Source organism: Astyanax mexicanus, chromosome 11, assembly GCF_023375975.1.
Source record: "Astyanax mexicanus isolate ESR-SI-001 chromosome 11, AstMex3_surface, whole genome shotgun sequence".
NCBI classification, from domain to species: Eukaryota; Metazoa; Chordata; class Actinopteri; order Characiformes; family Acestrorhamphidae; genus Astyanax; species Astyanax mexicanus.
The window spans coordinates 25,969,366-25,983,502 of NC_064418.1; the positions used below are offsets into that span (position 1 = coordinate 25,969,366).

Consider the following 14,137-nt stretch of genomic DNA (forward strand, 5'->3'; position numbering starts at 1 on the left):
TTTTCTCTTTTGCGTATGTAACAAGAGCGAATGTAGGTTCAGTTAGCACACCACCTGGGAAGCAGTTGTGATAAATGTTCTCTGGAATAATGGACACTGATGAGCCTGTATCTACAATCAGCTCAACAGGTTTGCATTGTCCATTAACAGTCACTTGAACCGTGCAGAGGATCTTGTCTTGCACTGCATTGTTCATATAAAGAACTGTTGGTTCATTTATTACAACTTCACGTACCTCCTTATGTGTTGAACGACATACACGCGAAAAGTGTCCTATTTTACCACACTTGTTGCATTTCACTCCGACAGCAGGGCACGAAGGTTTGTTGGCGAGGTGGCTGAAAGATCCACAGCGGAAGCAGGAACGGTGATTACCCGTGTGAGCAGCAGCAGGAGCAGGATTCTGTAGCTTCTTCTTTGTGTCCCCGTGACGATTTGTGCGACTTGACGCAGCTATCACCAGCATGTAGTTATCAAACATCTTTATCCATGTTGGAAATGGTATTGCTGGTTCCCCCGGGCAGGGCATGAATGGAGCGGGTAAAGGCACAGAAATCGACATCCTCGTCGCCAATTTTGTGTCAGTGCTAAATTGTTAAAAATAATAAGAATCAGGCTTCAGGCATGTATCAGCTTCATTACTCTCCATTTATTTTTCTTCTCCCTTCCACATGCTTCTTATATCTCAACTACGGCCAGAGCTCCCTCTACTGTCCTTTTCATGCAATAGCACAACACAACAGAGACTCCCAAGTGAAAAACAAAATTCAATAAGAACAAACTTTGAGGTCCACCCCATAATCCCAAACAAAAGTATGTTCACCTCTTGTAAAATAATCTGTAAGTAAAATTAGTTTTGTCACAAAACACAAAAGAATAGTACTAATCTCTTCTAAAACCATAATGTCAGGTGCAAATAGCACACACTGCTATGTAAAGCCGGGTGCAAATAGCACACACTGCTGGATTTACCCGGGTGCAAATAGCACACACTGCTGCGTACACCCGGGTGCAAATATCACACACTGCTATGTAAAGCCGGGTGCAAATAGCACACACTGCTGGATTTACCCGGGTGCAAATAGCACACACTGCTGCGTACACCCGGGTGCAAATAGCACACACTGCTGCGTACACCCGGGTGCAAATAGCATGTGCCTTATAATAATGCACAGTATTCAAATCTGTATAACACTACTGGACAGTACTGTGCACATAAACAAATATGCCCTATAAACAATTATATACCAGTCATCAATAAATTCAACTGCTGCAAGAACAACAACTCCTGCATTTCTTCTGAATTTCAGTACAAATTGCACAAACTGGCCACTCCTGATCTTGGGCAAACCACAGCGAGGTTTTTCCCTCATAAATCACAAGACAGATGTGGCTTGTCTCACCCACGCCGTTATAACAAAACTGTGTGTACCCTATGAGCTCGCTCTCTCTCTCACAGTCGGTGCAACTTAACAAGCAAAATTTAACTACCAAGGAAAAGTTCACCATGCCAAGCTAGCAGTACATCTAATTTATAACCCATCACCTGTCAAGGTGTTCTTCAAGAGGATCCTCTTCAAGGCATTACACAAAAAAAGCTAAAACAATGTTTTAACGGGCAGAGAACACAAAAAGAGACAATAACACTGTCTATAGCATCTGCACATGCTACATGGTGTACAGCATGGTGTAATGGACCATCATTGATCTGTGGTCCATAAGGATTGCTCCATGCTGCTCACTGATACGATGCAAGTTTTACCATAACTGTGTATATGGGAATATAGATTTACTGCTGCTGCAGTCTTTCACACTTTATATTTAAGGTGTAGACAGACAATCAAGGCATTTGTAGACTGTGTTTAAATGCATGGATATATCATCCAATATAAAACAGTTACAGCGACATGCCTGGAAGTCTTTACAAGACTTCATAATCATGTTACTATCAAAGAATCCTAGGCAAAATCATGTACTGTATTTTCCACACTATAAGGTGCACTTAAAATCCTTGAATTTTCCCAAAACGTATTCAGCGCGCCTTATAATCTAGTGCACCTTATGTATGAATTTTACCAGTCAGGTTATAAAGAGCAGTAAAGCCACTCGACTAAAGTGCAGCAATATACAGGAGTTTCTGTTTAGTTCTCCAGCAGTATTAGCATTAGCCGTTAACCACGATAAGCACTAGCTCTTTCGCTGTTCAGAGGTGAGTATTATCGGCCTGTAGCCTCCTGCTAACCCCGGCTATTCATATTAGGTGCTAACCACAATTAAGTGCTAGATCTTTTGCCGTGCAGAGGAGAGTATATCGGACTGTAGCCTGCTGCTAACCGCGGCTAGCACTGCTGGAGCAGCATTAGCATTAGGCACTAAGCTCTAGCTTTTTTGCTGTTCAGAGGTGCGTGTTTACCGTGTTAAAACAAGCTATGTGGGACGAACCACTAGCTGATATCGCCCTGACTTTCAGGATGTATCAGGGTTCTTCAGTGTAGCGCTGTTGGGCAGCATTAGCTAATGCTCCAGCCTTAGTGCTGGAGAAACTTGGGAATCTAATCTTACTGTAAATAAAAGGAAGCGCTTTTCTCTAGATAAATAGATAACTAGATAAATAAACAAAATAAACAGTTTTAGGAGAGAAATCTGTGTAGATTAACATCCAGCCCTTGTTTTTTTTTATGAATAACAGTTTTGTTTACTTGACTTAGTGTTACTTAACTTAGTTAAGTAAAGCTGCCGCATCACCACCACCCAGCGGTGAGACCTACTGAATTAGAAGAAAAAAAAATTGATAGTGTAGCTTAAAATGCACCTTATAATCCTTATAATGTATGAAAATAGACCAGAAAATATACTTTCATTGATAGTGATAGCCTTATAATCCGTTGCGCCTTATAGTGTGGAAAAATACTGTATCTGTGTTTAGGCATCTTAGGGCTAAAACAATGGATAACACTAACTTTACCACAATATGATAATGTTTTTGTATATTTGGACTCAGAATTACATGACACAATGTAACAAATAACAGCATAGTGATTTCTGTATCTAAACAGAGACATGTGGAACAATGAATCTTTTTCTCTAATACAGACAAACAGATTCTCGTATTCACCGTATTTTCTTCAGAGCACAAAAGAGGACTAGAGAGCAACATTTAGGCAGCATAAGAAAGCAGGAAGCCGTGGGGGATCTGTAAACAGCACTGTGCAGTGCTCGCCTGACACCCCTACGGTGCAACCCAGATTTAAGGAACTGCAGGAGAAGGCTAAACCAGTTTAGCGGCGTCGAGAGCAGCGACAATTCTTCTGTCAAGCTGCGCCAAACAGAAAGGCATGGGACTTTCTCAAAATAGCCTGTTGAGTTACCATGACAACACGCCCTGCTACAACCTGGCATGATCCTACTGTCAGACAAATCCATAAAAATCTGGCACATCTCACACATATGAGGGAGAATTGCTGAAAAGCAGCACCTCTCACTCTCCTCTCACTAACCTGTACGATCGTAGCTCTCATGGCAGGTGTGAGCAATCTCTGCCCCCAGCTGTAGATAGTGTCCGGCTTTATCCTCCGGCGACCCGTCAGCCCCCAGAGCGAACATGCCGCCGGCGAAACAGGTCAGGTGACCCATCTTCCGCTCCAGATGCCCGTTCTTCCACTCCCCTATGAAGGTGAGGCCTCCGTTTGACTTGCGGATGAGGTGACGCTCGATAGCCTTACGGAGGAGGGAAAAGAAAAGAGTAAGAGAGGGATGGGGGATGATTCTATGATTCTACCGATAAGCAGGAGTACTGCTTGTTTCTTTGGTAACGGAGCTTACCTCAATGGCGTCATCGTAGGTCTTGCGAGCCTCTGCATCGGTTTTATCAGACATGAGCCAGGCCTTCAACAGGTATTCATAGAAACTGTCCCCAAGGCCGCCCACTGATGTGTGATCTGTACAGGCAGAGATAGAGAGAAGATTGAGGAGAGTGAGACTGTGGTAAGGTTAACAGCTTCAACAAGACATTTTCTTAATGGAAATCTAACTTAGGCCCAACCCCTTGTTTTTTTGAGTGTCATCAAATTAGTTCCAAGGGAAAATGGTTGAAATATTCACTCAAAGAAATGGGACAACCCCTCAGGAACCAGATACATTGTTAAAATAAAAAACAAAAAACACTGCTTCATTACCAGGCTAATAGCAGTGCTCTGTGGGTGACCCAGCCAGTCGGTTGAGATATGGTAAAAACATTAGTGGTAAAATTCCTCAACCTCACTAATGCTGTACTTTAATGGTATTTTCTTAGGGCATTGTGCCTTTTTAAATAACTTTCACAATTACTAATTACTGTTTACAACAACTCTTTGGTGACAGGGAGCTGAAGCGGTTAGCTTCTTGTTCAAAATTCCCAGTTCCACTCATGAGACAGCAACTACTGCACTACAGCATTTAAGGTGGAACAGGAAATAGAGCTAGCTAGCTAGCTACAGAGAGGTGTCTACAAGCAAATTTTTAAACCTGTCATGAAGAAAAGGGACATAATATATTGGAAGTACATTAATCTAAGATAATGCAATGGTTTTCATAATTTCTAACAGAAAAAAGCACATTACTTAAAAGCATTAAAAGTGTGTTCAAATTAGGTAAAGAATAATAAAAAAATAAAATTTTAAATTTAATATACTTTATGAAAATGCACATTGATACACGTTATATACTTTCTCTGTATTTCCATAAAATGTATTTTTAAGCCATGCTTTAAATCATACGTTGATAGAAAAACAATATATAGTGGCATTAAATATTGCTTAAAGTGCACTTTATTTATTGTATTTTTTTCCAAGTAGCATTAAGGTGTACACAATATGTGCATCAAAAGCACAATTTATTGCTTTTATGTTGTTTTTAAATATAGCTTAATTAATTTAAATATACTTAAGTTGCCATAAATTCCAAAAAAATACATTTAGTGTGTATTTAAGTACATACTTTAATTTTTTAAAAAGTATGTACTTTACCATGTTAAGTATACTTTTAAAAAATATTTTTAAAAAGTGTTCTTTGGCTGTTTGCACAGCATTTCTTAAAACCCTCTCTTTAGAGGGTGCCTTTGAAAATGTTCAGTTTGGAGGGACATGTAGTTCTAATGCTTCAACCTACCCATATATCCCAACAAGATCCAGGACACCCTACTCCTAGTGCTAAGGGACAGGGCCAAGTTGTAGGGAAATGTAGTCAGGCCTTAGTCTTAAAGTACTGTATAATTCAGTTTACTGCCAATCTAATCTTTTGCAATTATTCAAAACAAACACTGTTCTGAATTAGCCTCAAAGACGGTCCGTTTTCCATGCCCTACTTGGATCCACTCTTACATAACGCGAGCCTGTGCCATGTGTGTACCACTGGGACACACTTCAGCAACAGCACTAAAAGACTTCCATAAAAAGCAGCTGAAGTTCAGCGCTGATAGAACTAAAGCTGTGTTTGCTCTCTGCTGGATGTTCATTCCTTTAATGACCCCTCGCCCAGCTGTAAAGTTTATTCAGGCATGACGCCCACTCTCATTACAATAACAATGCACCACGGCGAGTATGTGTAAGCTCGTATGTTCATTCAGAGAGGACACACATCACCAAACACCTAATCACTCCCCGCCTCTGCTGAACACGTATAACACACTAATGAAGTGCATGTGCTTGTTTGGCGGAGTGAGACACATCTGTGGTGGTAATGGGTCGTAATGGCTTCACTAAAGACGTTATAAATGTAAACCAGGAGATAGATAAACATTATGGAAGCTTTAACTGAAGTCTGGGATGGATGGAGACTGTATGATAGATGGAAAAGGAAAGGTCAGTGCTGAATAAGCCCTGAAGGGGAGGGGCGCAGAAAATAAAACCTCCCAAGCATTAGATGATGGACAATAGAAAGACCTTCAGCAACTTTGTTGATTAAGATTCAACTCATTCTCCTTTATGGTCAGTACATTAGAATTCGGCCTTCATATTTATGCTGTGTGTACCTGGGACACGGGAGTGTGAGCCATAACACTATTTTATCTTTCTTAATTCTTTATCTCTCATAGTTCTCGCTTTCATATTTAAAAAACACAGCTCTGAAACAAATTAAGAGACCACTTCAGTTTCTCTAATTTTGCTATTTATAGGTATATGTTTAAGTAAAATGAACATTGTTGTTTTATTCTATAAACTACAGACAACATTTTGTCTAAATGCCAAATAAAAATATTGTCATTTAGAGCATTTCTTTGAAGAAAATGAGAAATGACTGAAATTGAGCTTGCATTATTTGTATTATTTGAGCTTTCAGATATATAATGAAAATAATGAAAAGAAAACAAGTTCATACTGATAAAGCTTTAAGAATTCAGAAATTATAATTTGGTGGAATAACCCTGGTTTTTAATGTGGCATGTTTTTCTCCACCAGTCTTACACACTGCTTTTGGATAACTTTTTTGGATGCCACTCCTGGTGCAAAAATTCAAGCAGATCAGCTCGGTTTAATGGCTTGTGATCATCCATCTTCATCTTGATTATACTCCAGAGGTTTTAAATTAAACCCAGTTAAAATCAAAGAAACTCATCGTTTTTATGTGGTCTTATTTTTTTTCCATAGCTGTATGTAAGTACAAGTATTTCACCTTTTAAAATCTTACTTCAACTCATAAAACCATGCTTTACTGCTTAATCAACACACCTGCCTTTTATATTTAAGCAGTCCTTGACAGTAAACATGGACAGGAATATAGGACCTTAAAATTCAGTAAGCCAAGGCTCTAAAGTCTGATAAACAAGCAGTTGCTAGGCTAAAAGCTAACCTTGGACAGCAGAGAAGCAGTTTTAACAGCGTTGTGGAGCATAGCCAATATCTATGGAAAGATTCCCCTCGGGGGGAAATATCTGTGGGTATCAGCTAAACGCTATTTTTTAAAGTGCAAGTTAAAGTGCCAATGGTCCTTCTCTCCAAACAAAGTCACATATTTGATTAAGGCATAAGGAACAACCTTAACTACTTAAAATACTGGCATCTTCAGGCCCTTCATATGTAGGCTCTATTCAAGTACTACATTTTTTACTACTACAAAGGGTGTAATGGTACATGTACTACTACCAAACTGTGAGTCATGGTAGGGGGGTGAACAAATAACATTAAGCATACATGGTACACAATAACTTAAAGCTGTAAGCTTTAAGTTAGTAGTCTTGATTATTTTAGACTAATTATTAGCGCTGTCTCGAATCTCTAAAGCCTCGATTCGATTTTATTTCATTTTAGGGTAATGATTCTATTCGATTCTCTTTTTTTACAGCAGAGAGGCCTATGCCAGTTTTAGTTTAGTCTATGGTCAGCCATTGGTTTGATTCATCAAACTAACAATATCTTATTTCAAAAGGTGGGCTTGATATAAGTGATGCAAAGTGATACAAGTGATCTGTAATACACACACATTAGGCACTAATGGTCAAATTTAAATAATTTAATTAAGATATAAATGCAATGCCATCTAGTGCCATTTTTGGTAGCAGCAGTGTGCACTATTAAAACAGCAATAATACCAAAATAAATAAAAAAAATACAGGAACAGTCATGTACAAAATAATAGAACAATTAGAGCCTTAACAAACTGAACTCTATCCTACTATAACAGTTAAACGTGAAAAATAAGACTTTAAGACTTTTTCGGTCCCTGAGAATGACATGTTTTTTTCTTTAATAAAGATATATTATTAACTTTATCTGAGAGAAAGATGCTCCTTAAGGTACCAAAACTATTAACATATTTGAGGCTAGACAAAACCACTGTTATTTTTATATTTTCAAGTTTTTCTGGAGAATGGGCTGCTCTTTGAGCAGTCACAATGTCTGCGGCGTCGGATACATTGTGCTGCGCCATTTGCGTAGCGTGTGCGCATGCTTGCGTAGCTTAGAGGGAGGGATCGTTGATCCTCTTTTTGATTGCGAGGCTCGAGACCATGAAGATTGAAATCGTGACACCCCTACAATTTATAGTCTGGCCTCTTCAGGCCCTTTATATGTAAGCCTGTCACAGTCACTACAAGGAATGTTAGGGTACATGTACTTGTATCCAACATTCCAGTGTGGGGGTCATAGTTTAGTGCCCTAAGTAACATGGAGCATACACATGTAATACATGGGATTTGCAAGGTATTGTGGGAACTGTAGTAGTTTAGGAGTATTGCAATGTCCACTGTAGTCTTGTTTGTTCCCCTGCCCCTCCTTCTGCTCTGGCTAACACTGCAAATGCTCTATTTTATATTTCTTTATTTTTTTATCTCCAAGTTCTGATTTCACTTTTAGATTTGTTATGACTGTGATAGTTCTTATTTTAACGCATGAAATCTTGCTTCACTGTTCAATCTATACGCTACAGGTTGTATTATGCAACTCATGGAGGACTATACAGCTCTAGATAGGACAACTGTAACTTACACTAACTAAATCAACTAACATAACTGGAAGAAAAAAAAGAAGAGTTTGTTTCTGTTCACAACTGGGAAGCATTCAATAATACAGAATTCCACTGCTGATAGCAACCCTGGCAGGAGTGGTGCCTCAGCTCAGCACGCTTACAACACAAAGACAAGACCAACCAGAGAGTAAACATGCGTCACATCACGGTGAACGAGCACAGCAGAGCCGGACTGCTGAGTATGCTTACACTGCAACAATGCTTATAGTTTTAGAGGGCTGATGGAGGAGCCATTAGCACAGCTTCAGTGCCCAGCTGCTGACACCACTGTAGTGCTCCGAAGGCATGAAGAGCATGTGTGTACGAGTGTGCGTGTGTATATGCGTGTGTGTAAATGAGTGAACAGGGTGATAACACGACACTGTGGAACATGCAGTCAGGGTTGTTACGCGGGTGTCTTTAGGGGACAGGATGTGAAAGAAGCAGATGGTGGAAAGCTGATGATGTCCCTCTGGAGAGAGATAAGCGCACGCAGATGAAGGTGTTCCAGTCCACTTTATGGCCTCGTTACCCGTTAAGCTCACCCATCTTTAGATAAACTGGGTCTGTGAGAGTCAAACCTTATGTCTTTCTCGTTCTCCTGCTCATATAAAACATGTAGACACACACACACACACACACACACACAGATATTCAGGCAAATTATCATTTTCCAGTTATTAGCCTCAGTGCAATTCCGAAAGTGAACGGTCCGGGTGTGAGCGTACGGAGACGCAGCACGAGAAACACCTCCAAAAGCCACTCAGAAGCACTCGACAATGTACTGTATGCAAATGGATTTGAGGAACTGGCCTGCCTGTGGCAAAACAGAGAGAAGAGGTGATGAATTATTCAGAGAATGAGGGAGAGTGGAAAAAAGGAGAGGAAAAGAGAAAAAGAGAAGTGAAGAGAGAAACAAAACAGTAAAAAAGAATAGAAATAAGAATGTATAAGTTCCTTTTTTTTTAAGTGACTGTGACCTTGGATGACAAAAGACGACAAAAAGAAACCTTTGGAGGAAATAGAAGAGTATACAAAAAAAGCAAAGGTAAAAAAGGTAAAGAGAGAAAGACTTTTGGCTCAAATAAGTTTTAGACCACCCCCTTAAGTGTTTTAAGTGACCAGATTTGGATCTGTTTTAAATGCATCTTGGGTGTGTTTACACTTACATGTGGTTTACATTTCATGTGAAAATAATCCTGATGCTCAATGCAATGCTCAATGTAGGACTTGGTTACACCTGGTATTAACATGTGCTTTGATTACCGTATTACAATCAGAGTTGATAAGTTGGTAAGGCTGCATGAAAAGCCAGGTGTAATCAGATTGTTAGTGATCAAAATCAAAATCCTGTCCATTAGGCAAGTGGTAATATGCATATCGAACACGAAGAACATCGTGTTTTCCTTGTGTGCAGCATATATTCTAGTAGGACAGTTAAGATTGATATACTTTCACCACGTTGTAAACCCTGTAACATTACTCTGAACTGTTCACAGCCCCCAGGAACAGGACTATATACTAAGATATGGTTGTTTAGAGAAAGTAAAACAAAAATGGTGTGCTTTTTACGTGGAAAAGTTAAATTGAATCTCAACTGGTTACACTGGAGTTGCATTTTGATGATAAGCGTAAACATAACCTGGTCAAAGTATAGCCAGATACAATTAGGATACAAAAAGCATATTAATTCTATGTGTAAAAGGGCTTTAAATGACAAGGTGTAAACAGCAGTCAAAAAACACCGATTATAAAAATTTGTTGACTCCAAAATTCAGTTTTGACTAAACGAAACTGAGCACAAAAACTCAACAGGGGAGGGGTAAGACCTGCTCACTTACTATTTATACAAATACATTTAATTAAGCTATTAAGCCTATATAACTTAATCTTAATACCCTAATCAAATGTATTTGTGTGAATAATAAATTATTGTGTTAATTTGCTATTGGAACCAAAGGTTTCAAAAGTATTCACATTCATTATTCAGGTAGAAGTATAGAGTTTAAAATACTTCTGTAGAATTTGAAGTATCAACTCAAGTTTTTTACTCAAGTAACAGTAGAAAATACTGAAGATTTGAAATACTGATTTCAAATCTACTTAAAGTATAAAAGTAAAAGTAATGTAACGGGAAAATGGTCAATGAGGACAAAAGCTTAGGCTGCGCTACAGGATGATATAATGAAAAATGATATATTGATATAATGATATATTAAAATGATAATAGTGAAAATTTTAGGATGCTAGGCTGCATGTTTCAGCTACGTATGTTTCCATATGTTGGGACATTTCTCTTGAGTCTCTGCACTGATCATCTTTATACTAGGCTTCATACGTCTGCTATGTTTTTGCTGGAGTGTGACGTGACCTGTGTGTGCATCGCGTATAAACCAATAGGGTGTGGGAATGGTTTATTTTTATACTTCTCATCCAACTACATTCAGATTCACTCTATCTGGATGGAGAGGTTTTTCTGCATAGGTTGGAATGAAAACAAGCTGAAATGAAATAGTACAGAAGAGGCTATTTTTGAAATGGAAGGAGTAAAAAGTTCAGATTATTGTGTGAAAATGTAAGGAGTAGAAAAAAAATACATCTGAAAAATAAATACGCCCGTAAAGGATAGATAACCAAGATTTCTACTTAAAGCTCCACTAGGTAGGATTGAGATTTTGTGCTCGTGGGCTCCCCCTACAGTTGTAGAGTGTAATAAATGTTTCAGGTGGATTAGTTTCTCTTTCTCGTTTTCTGGCTTTCACAGACATATTAAGTCTCTTTCCAGCTTCTGCCAGAGTGTCTGTATGTTAGTTTGTAAAAAATGAACCAGTAGTCCTTGTAGAACTGTTAGAACTAAAGGTCGGAAAGCAGGTCGCAGTTCTCCCGAGCGTTGGTTGCGGCCGCCTCGGATAACTTACAGAGTCTGGTTTGAGCTCAGAGGAGCTCCGGCACAGACACGAGAGCACCGCTATTCCTCCTATTGTACCTCAATGCAGCGCTGCAGTGAGTTTCAAGCTGTAATTTTACTTCTTTAAAAAGATCAAAAATCAAGGAAATCCTACTTAGTGCTGCTTTAAGTAAGCATTCAATAATAAGGTAAAAAAGTATTTGTACTTCATTACTTAACACCTCAGCTAGTAATGCACTGTAATCAAAGCTCTCCATGTTTACCTCCACCACATACAGATAACCTAGCAACGATGCAGCACTTACATGCCAAACAGCGCAGCTACAAACAGAGCAGCAATGGAACTATGTATTTATAACCAAACAGATCATATTTCTCCTCCTTTTCAACTCAAAATCTTTCAATAAACAGTGATAATGGAACTGTGGTATAATGGAACCTGTGGTCTCTTGCCTGTGACCGCAGCACAGCAGTGCCAATATCACACATTATAGCACTCCCTCTCTTATTGCTTAAATAATCATCAGGTTAGTTAATTACCAAAACAATTACTAGTTGCTGCTCTAGTTGCAATACAGTTGTGAGAAGTGTATAGCAAGGAGAGGTGCAGAGAGAGAGTGAGAATGAAACAGAGATGAATAGAGAGAAGGAGAAAGTGGATAACATGTTAAATATAGGTGACACTGCTCTGGATCAACCCCTTTCCAATAATTACCTAAAGATACAGGAAAAAGTCAGTTGCCTCAGGAGGCTTTGGTCTGGCAGTAAAATGTACTACTGAAGAAAAGGCCTGCAGAGCCCTCAATTCAGTCAAGAACATGTTCTTTAAGATTGACATCTCAATTAGAACCTGGTTAAGGATCTGACAGTACAATCCTGCCCACTGCACTGTATAGTATAGTGAAGTCTGTGGTCCATTTAGTTACCATGACTACACTAGATAAGACCAGCATCCCACTAAAGTCCTGCATGCACATTTCTGCAAAATAATTGTGAACGTCAAAAAAATATATAAAAATATAAACTTTGGACAGATTTATATTAATCATGAACATTAAAAAGGGGGAAAAAATTTGTCTTTAGTTTTTAAGCACTCTATTCCCACTAACTGAACTTAGGAAAAAGTCTCCCATATCAAATTCCCAATTTGTTAACAACGTGAAATAAATTGCATTTTGGCCCCTAAAAACAAATATACCAAACCTGTTTGATAATCAATATTAGAGAGAGAAAAACTGCTCAGTCTGTTTTTTGACAGGATCCAGAGCAGAGTCTGGCCACTAAAAAGGGTTACTTTCCATTTTAAAACAACTGCAATGCCCAGATCATTAGTTTAAAGAACTCTACATATACATATGTATAAATGAAGGCTCAAATTGTTTCTCATAGCAAATATACATTGTTCTGGATGGCATGTAAGAATTACAGTACTGATAATATATAATTATATATAAATCAGTGTTCAAATTGTGCAGCGAGCAGACCTTTTGTAATTTCATCCCATCCAGCAAAGACAGACAAGAGCAGGGGTTCCCAACCTTTTGCAACTCACGGCCCATTTAAATCATGGCTCGCCCCATAAACTCTAATTGTGAGCCCCAGCCTGATTTAAAACTTTTTTTTTTTTTTCACTACAATAGGTGCTGTACCTCCTGATTTCTGCCCCCAAAAGTTCAGTAATCTTGTTTGGTGGCCGCGTCCACCCCCACACGTGGTGCGAAGTGCACTGATTGAGCAAAGGAGCTTTTCATTTAAAAGCACGGAGGCAGCTGCGCTGCGCACGTACTGCGTGATTATAACATTCAACTTGTACAACATCACAAAGATCACAGTGTGAAAACGTTGCTCTACCCCACACACTATTTTCTTTAGCCTGAGGAAAGGGGTGGAAATTTTCAGGTGCAAGTAGATAATCTACCACTTTCTCTCCCACTCTCGCGCTGCAAGTGTGATTGTTCCAATGCTTTGAGAACACAAATGTACACTGACATGCCAAAAGTCAGTACCTAAACATTGTGTCCCATTATGTCCAACGGAAGTTAAAGAACAATGCACTAACATGCAGGAAGTTTGTACGGTCCCTTGCATTTAATAAGGATGAGATTTCTGCCAGAGTTGCTTGTCTGTAGCATGGTTAACTCCAACCAGACACTGCCAGTCACAAGTCTTGTATGACATATTCCCAGTCTACATGTAAAGCTGTGGATTGAGGAATGTTAAACTCCCAGTGCACATCGTGAGAAACTGAATGTTCCAACCATGTGGCACCCGCTATCAGACCTCGCTCATACTCTGATAATTCACATCACATTATGAGTGAGGTTGAGCTCGCAGACCTATGTTCAACACCTCCCCTGAGGTAACACTTCATGATCAACTAGCATACTGCTATCCCATGACTTTTGGCATGCCAGTGTAAGTCGAAAGAGAGAGAGAGAGAGAGAGAGAGAGACAGAGAGAGAGACAGAGAGGGAGAGAAAGAATGACAAGGACAAAGAGAAGCAGTGAGAGAGGGGGGTCGGGGGCTGCAGAGAGATGGAGGTGGTGTGGAAGAAGCAGCCGTAATGATTAAGAGGTAGAATAAATAAGGCGAGGGGCTGCTCACTCAGACATGAAATGAAAGGAAGGACAGGAAGTGGAATTACAGTCTGGCACTTCATCCAGAACGCCTCTCCAAAAAACACAGTGACAGAAACTTCTAGACTGTCTGCCAAAGGCTTTGTCCTTACAGCCCACGCTTAGAATGATTTT

General features: G+C 39.3%; 1 protein-coding gene across 1 annotated transcript in view; it reads right to left on the reverse strand.

Moving 5' to 3' along the window:
* The window catches only part of man1a2 (mannosidase, alpha, class 1A, member 2), a 169,756-nt gene that overhangs the window by 15,704 nt on the left and 139,915 nt on the right, over positions 1-14,137 (reverse strand). Inside the window, exons 10-11 of the mRNA XM_049485404.1 lie at positions 3,823-3,938; positions 3,498-3,717 (exon numbers count right to left, since the gene is read on the reverse strand). Of these exons, the coding sequence (XP_049341361.1) occupies positions 3,498-3,717; positions 3,823-3,938 (336 nt within the window). The remainder of the gene's footprint in view (positions 1-3,497; positions 3,718-3,822; positions 3,939-14,137) is intronic.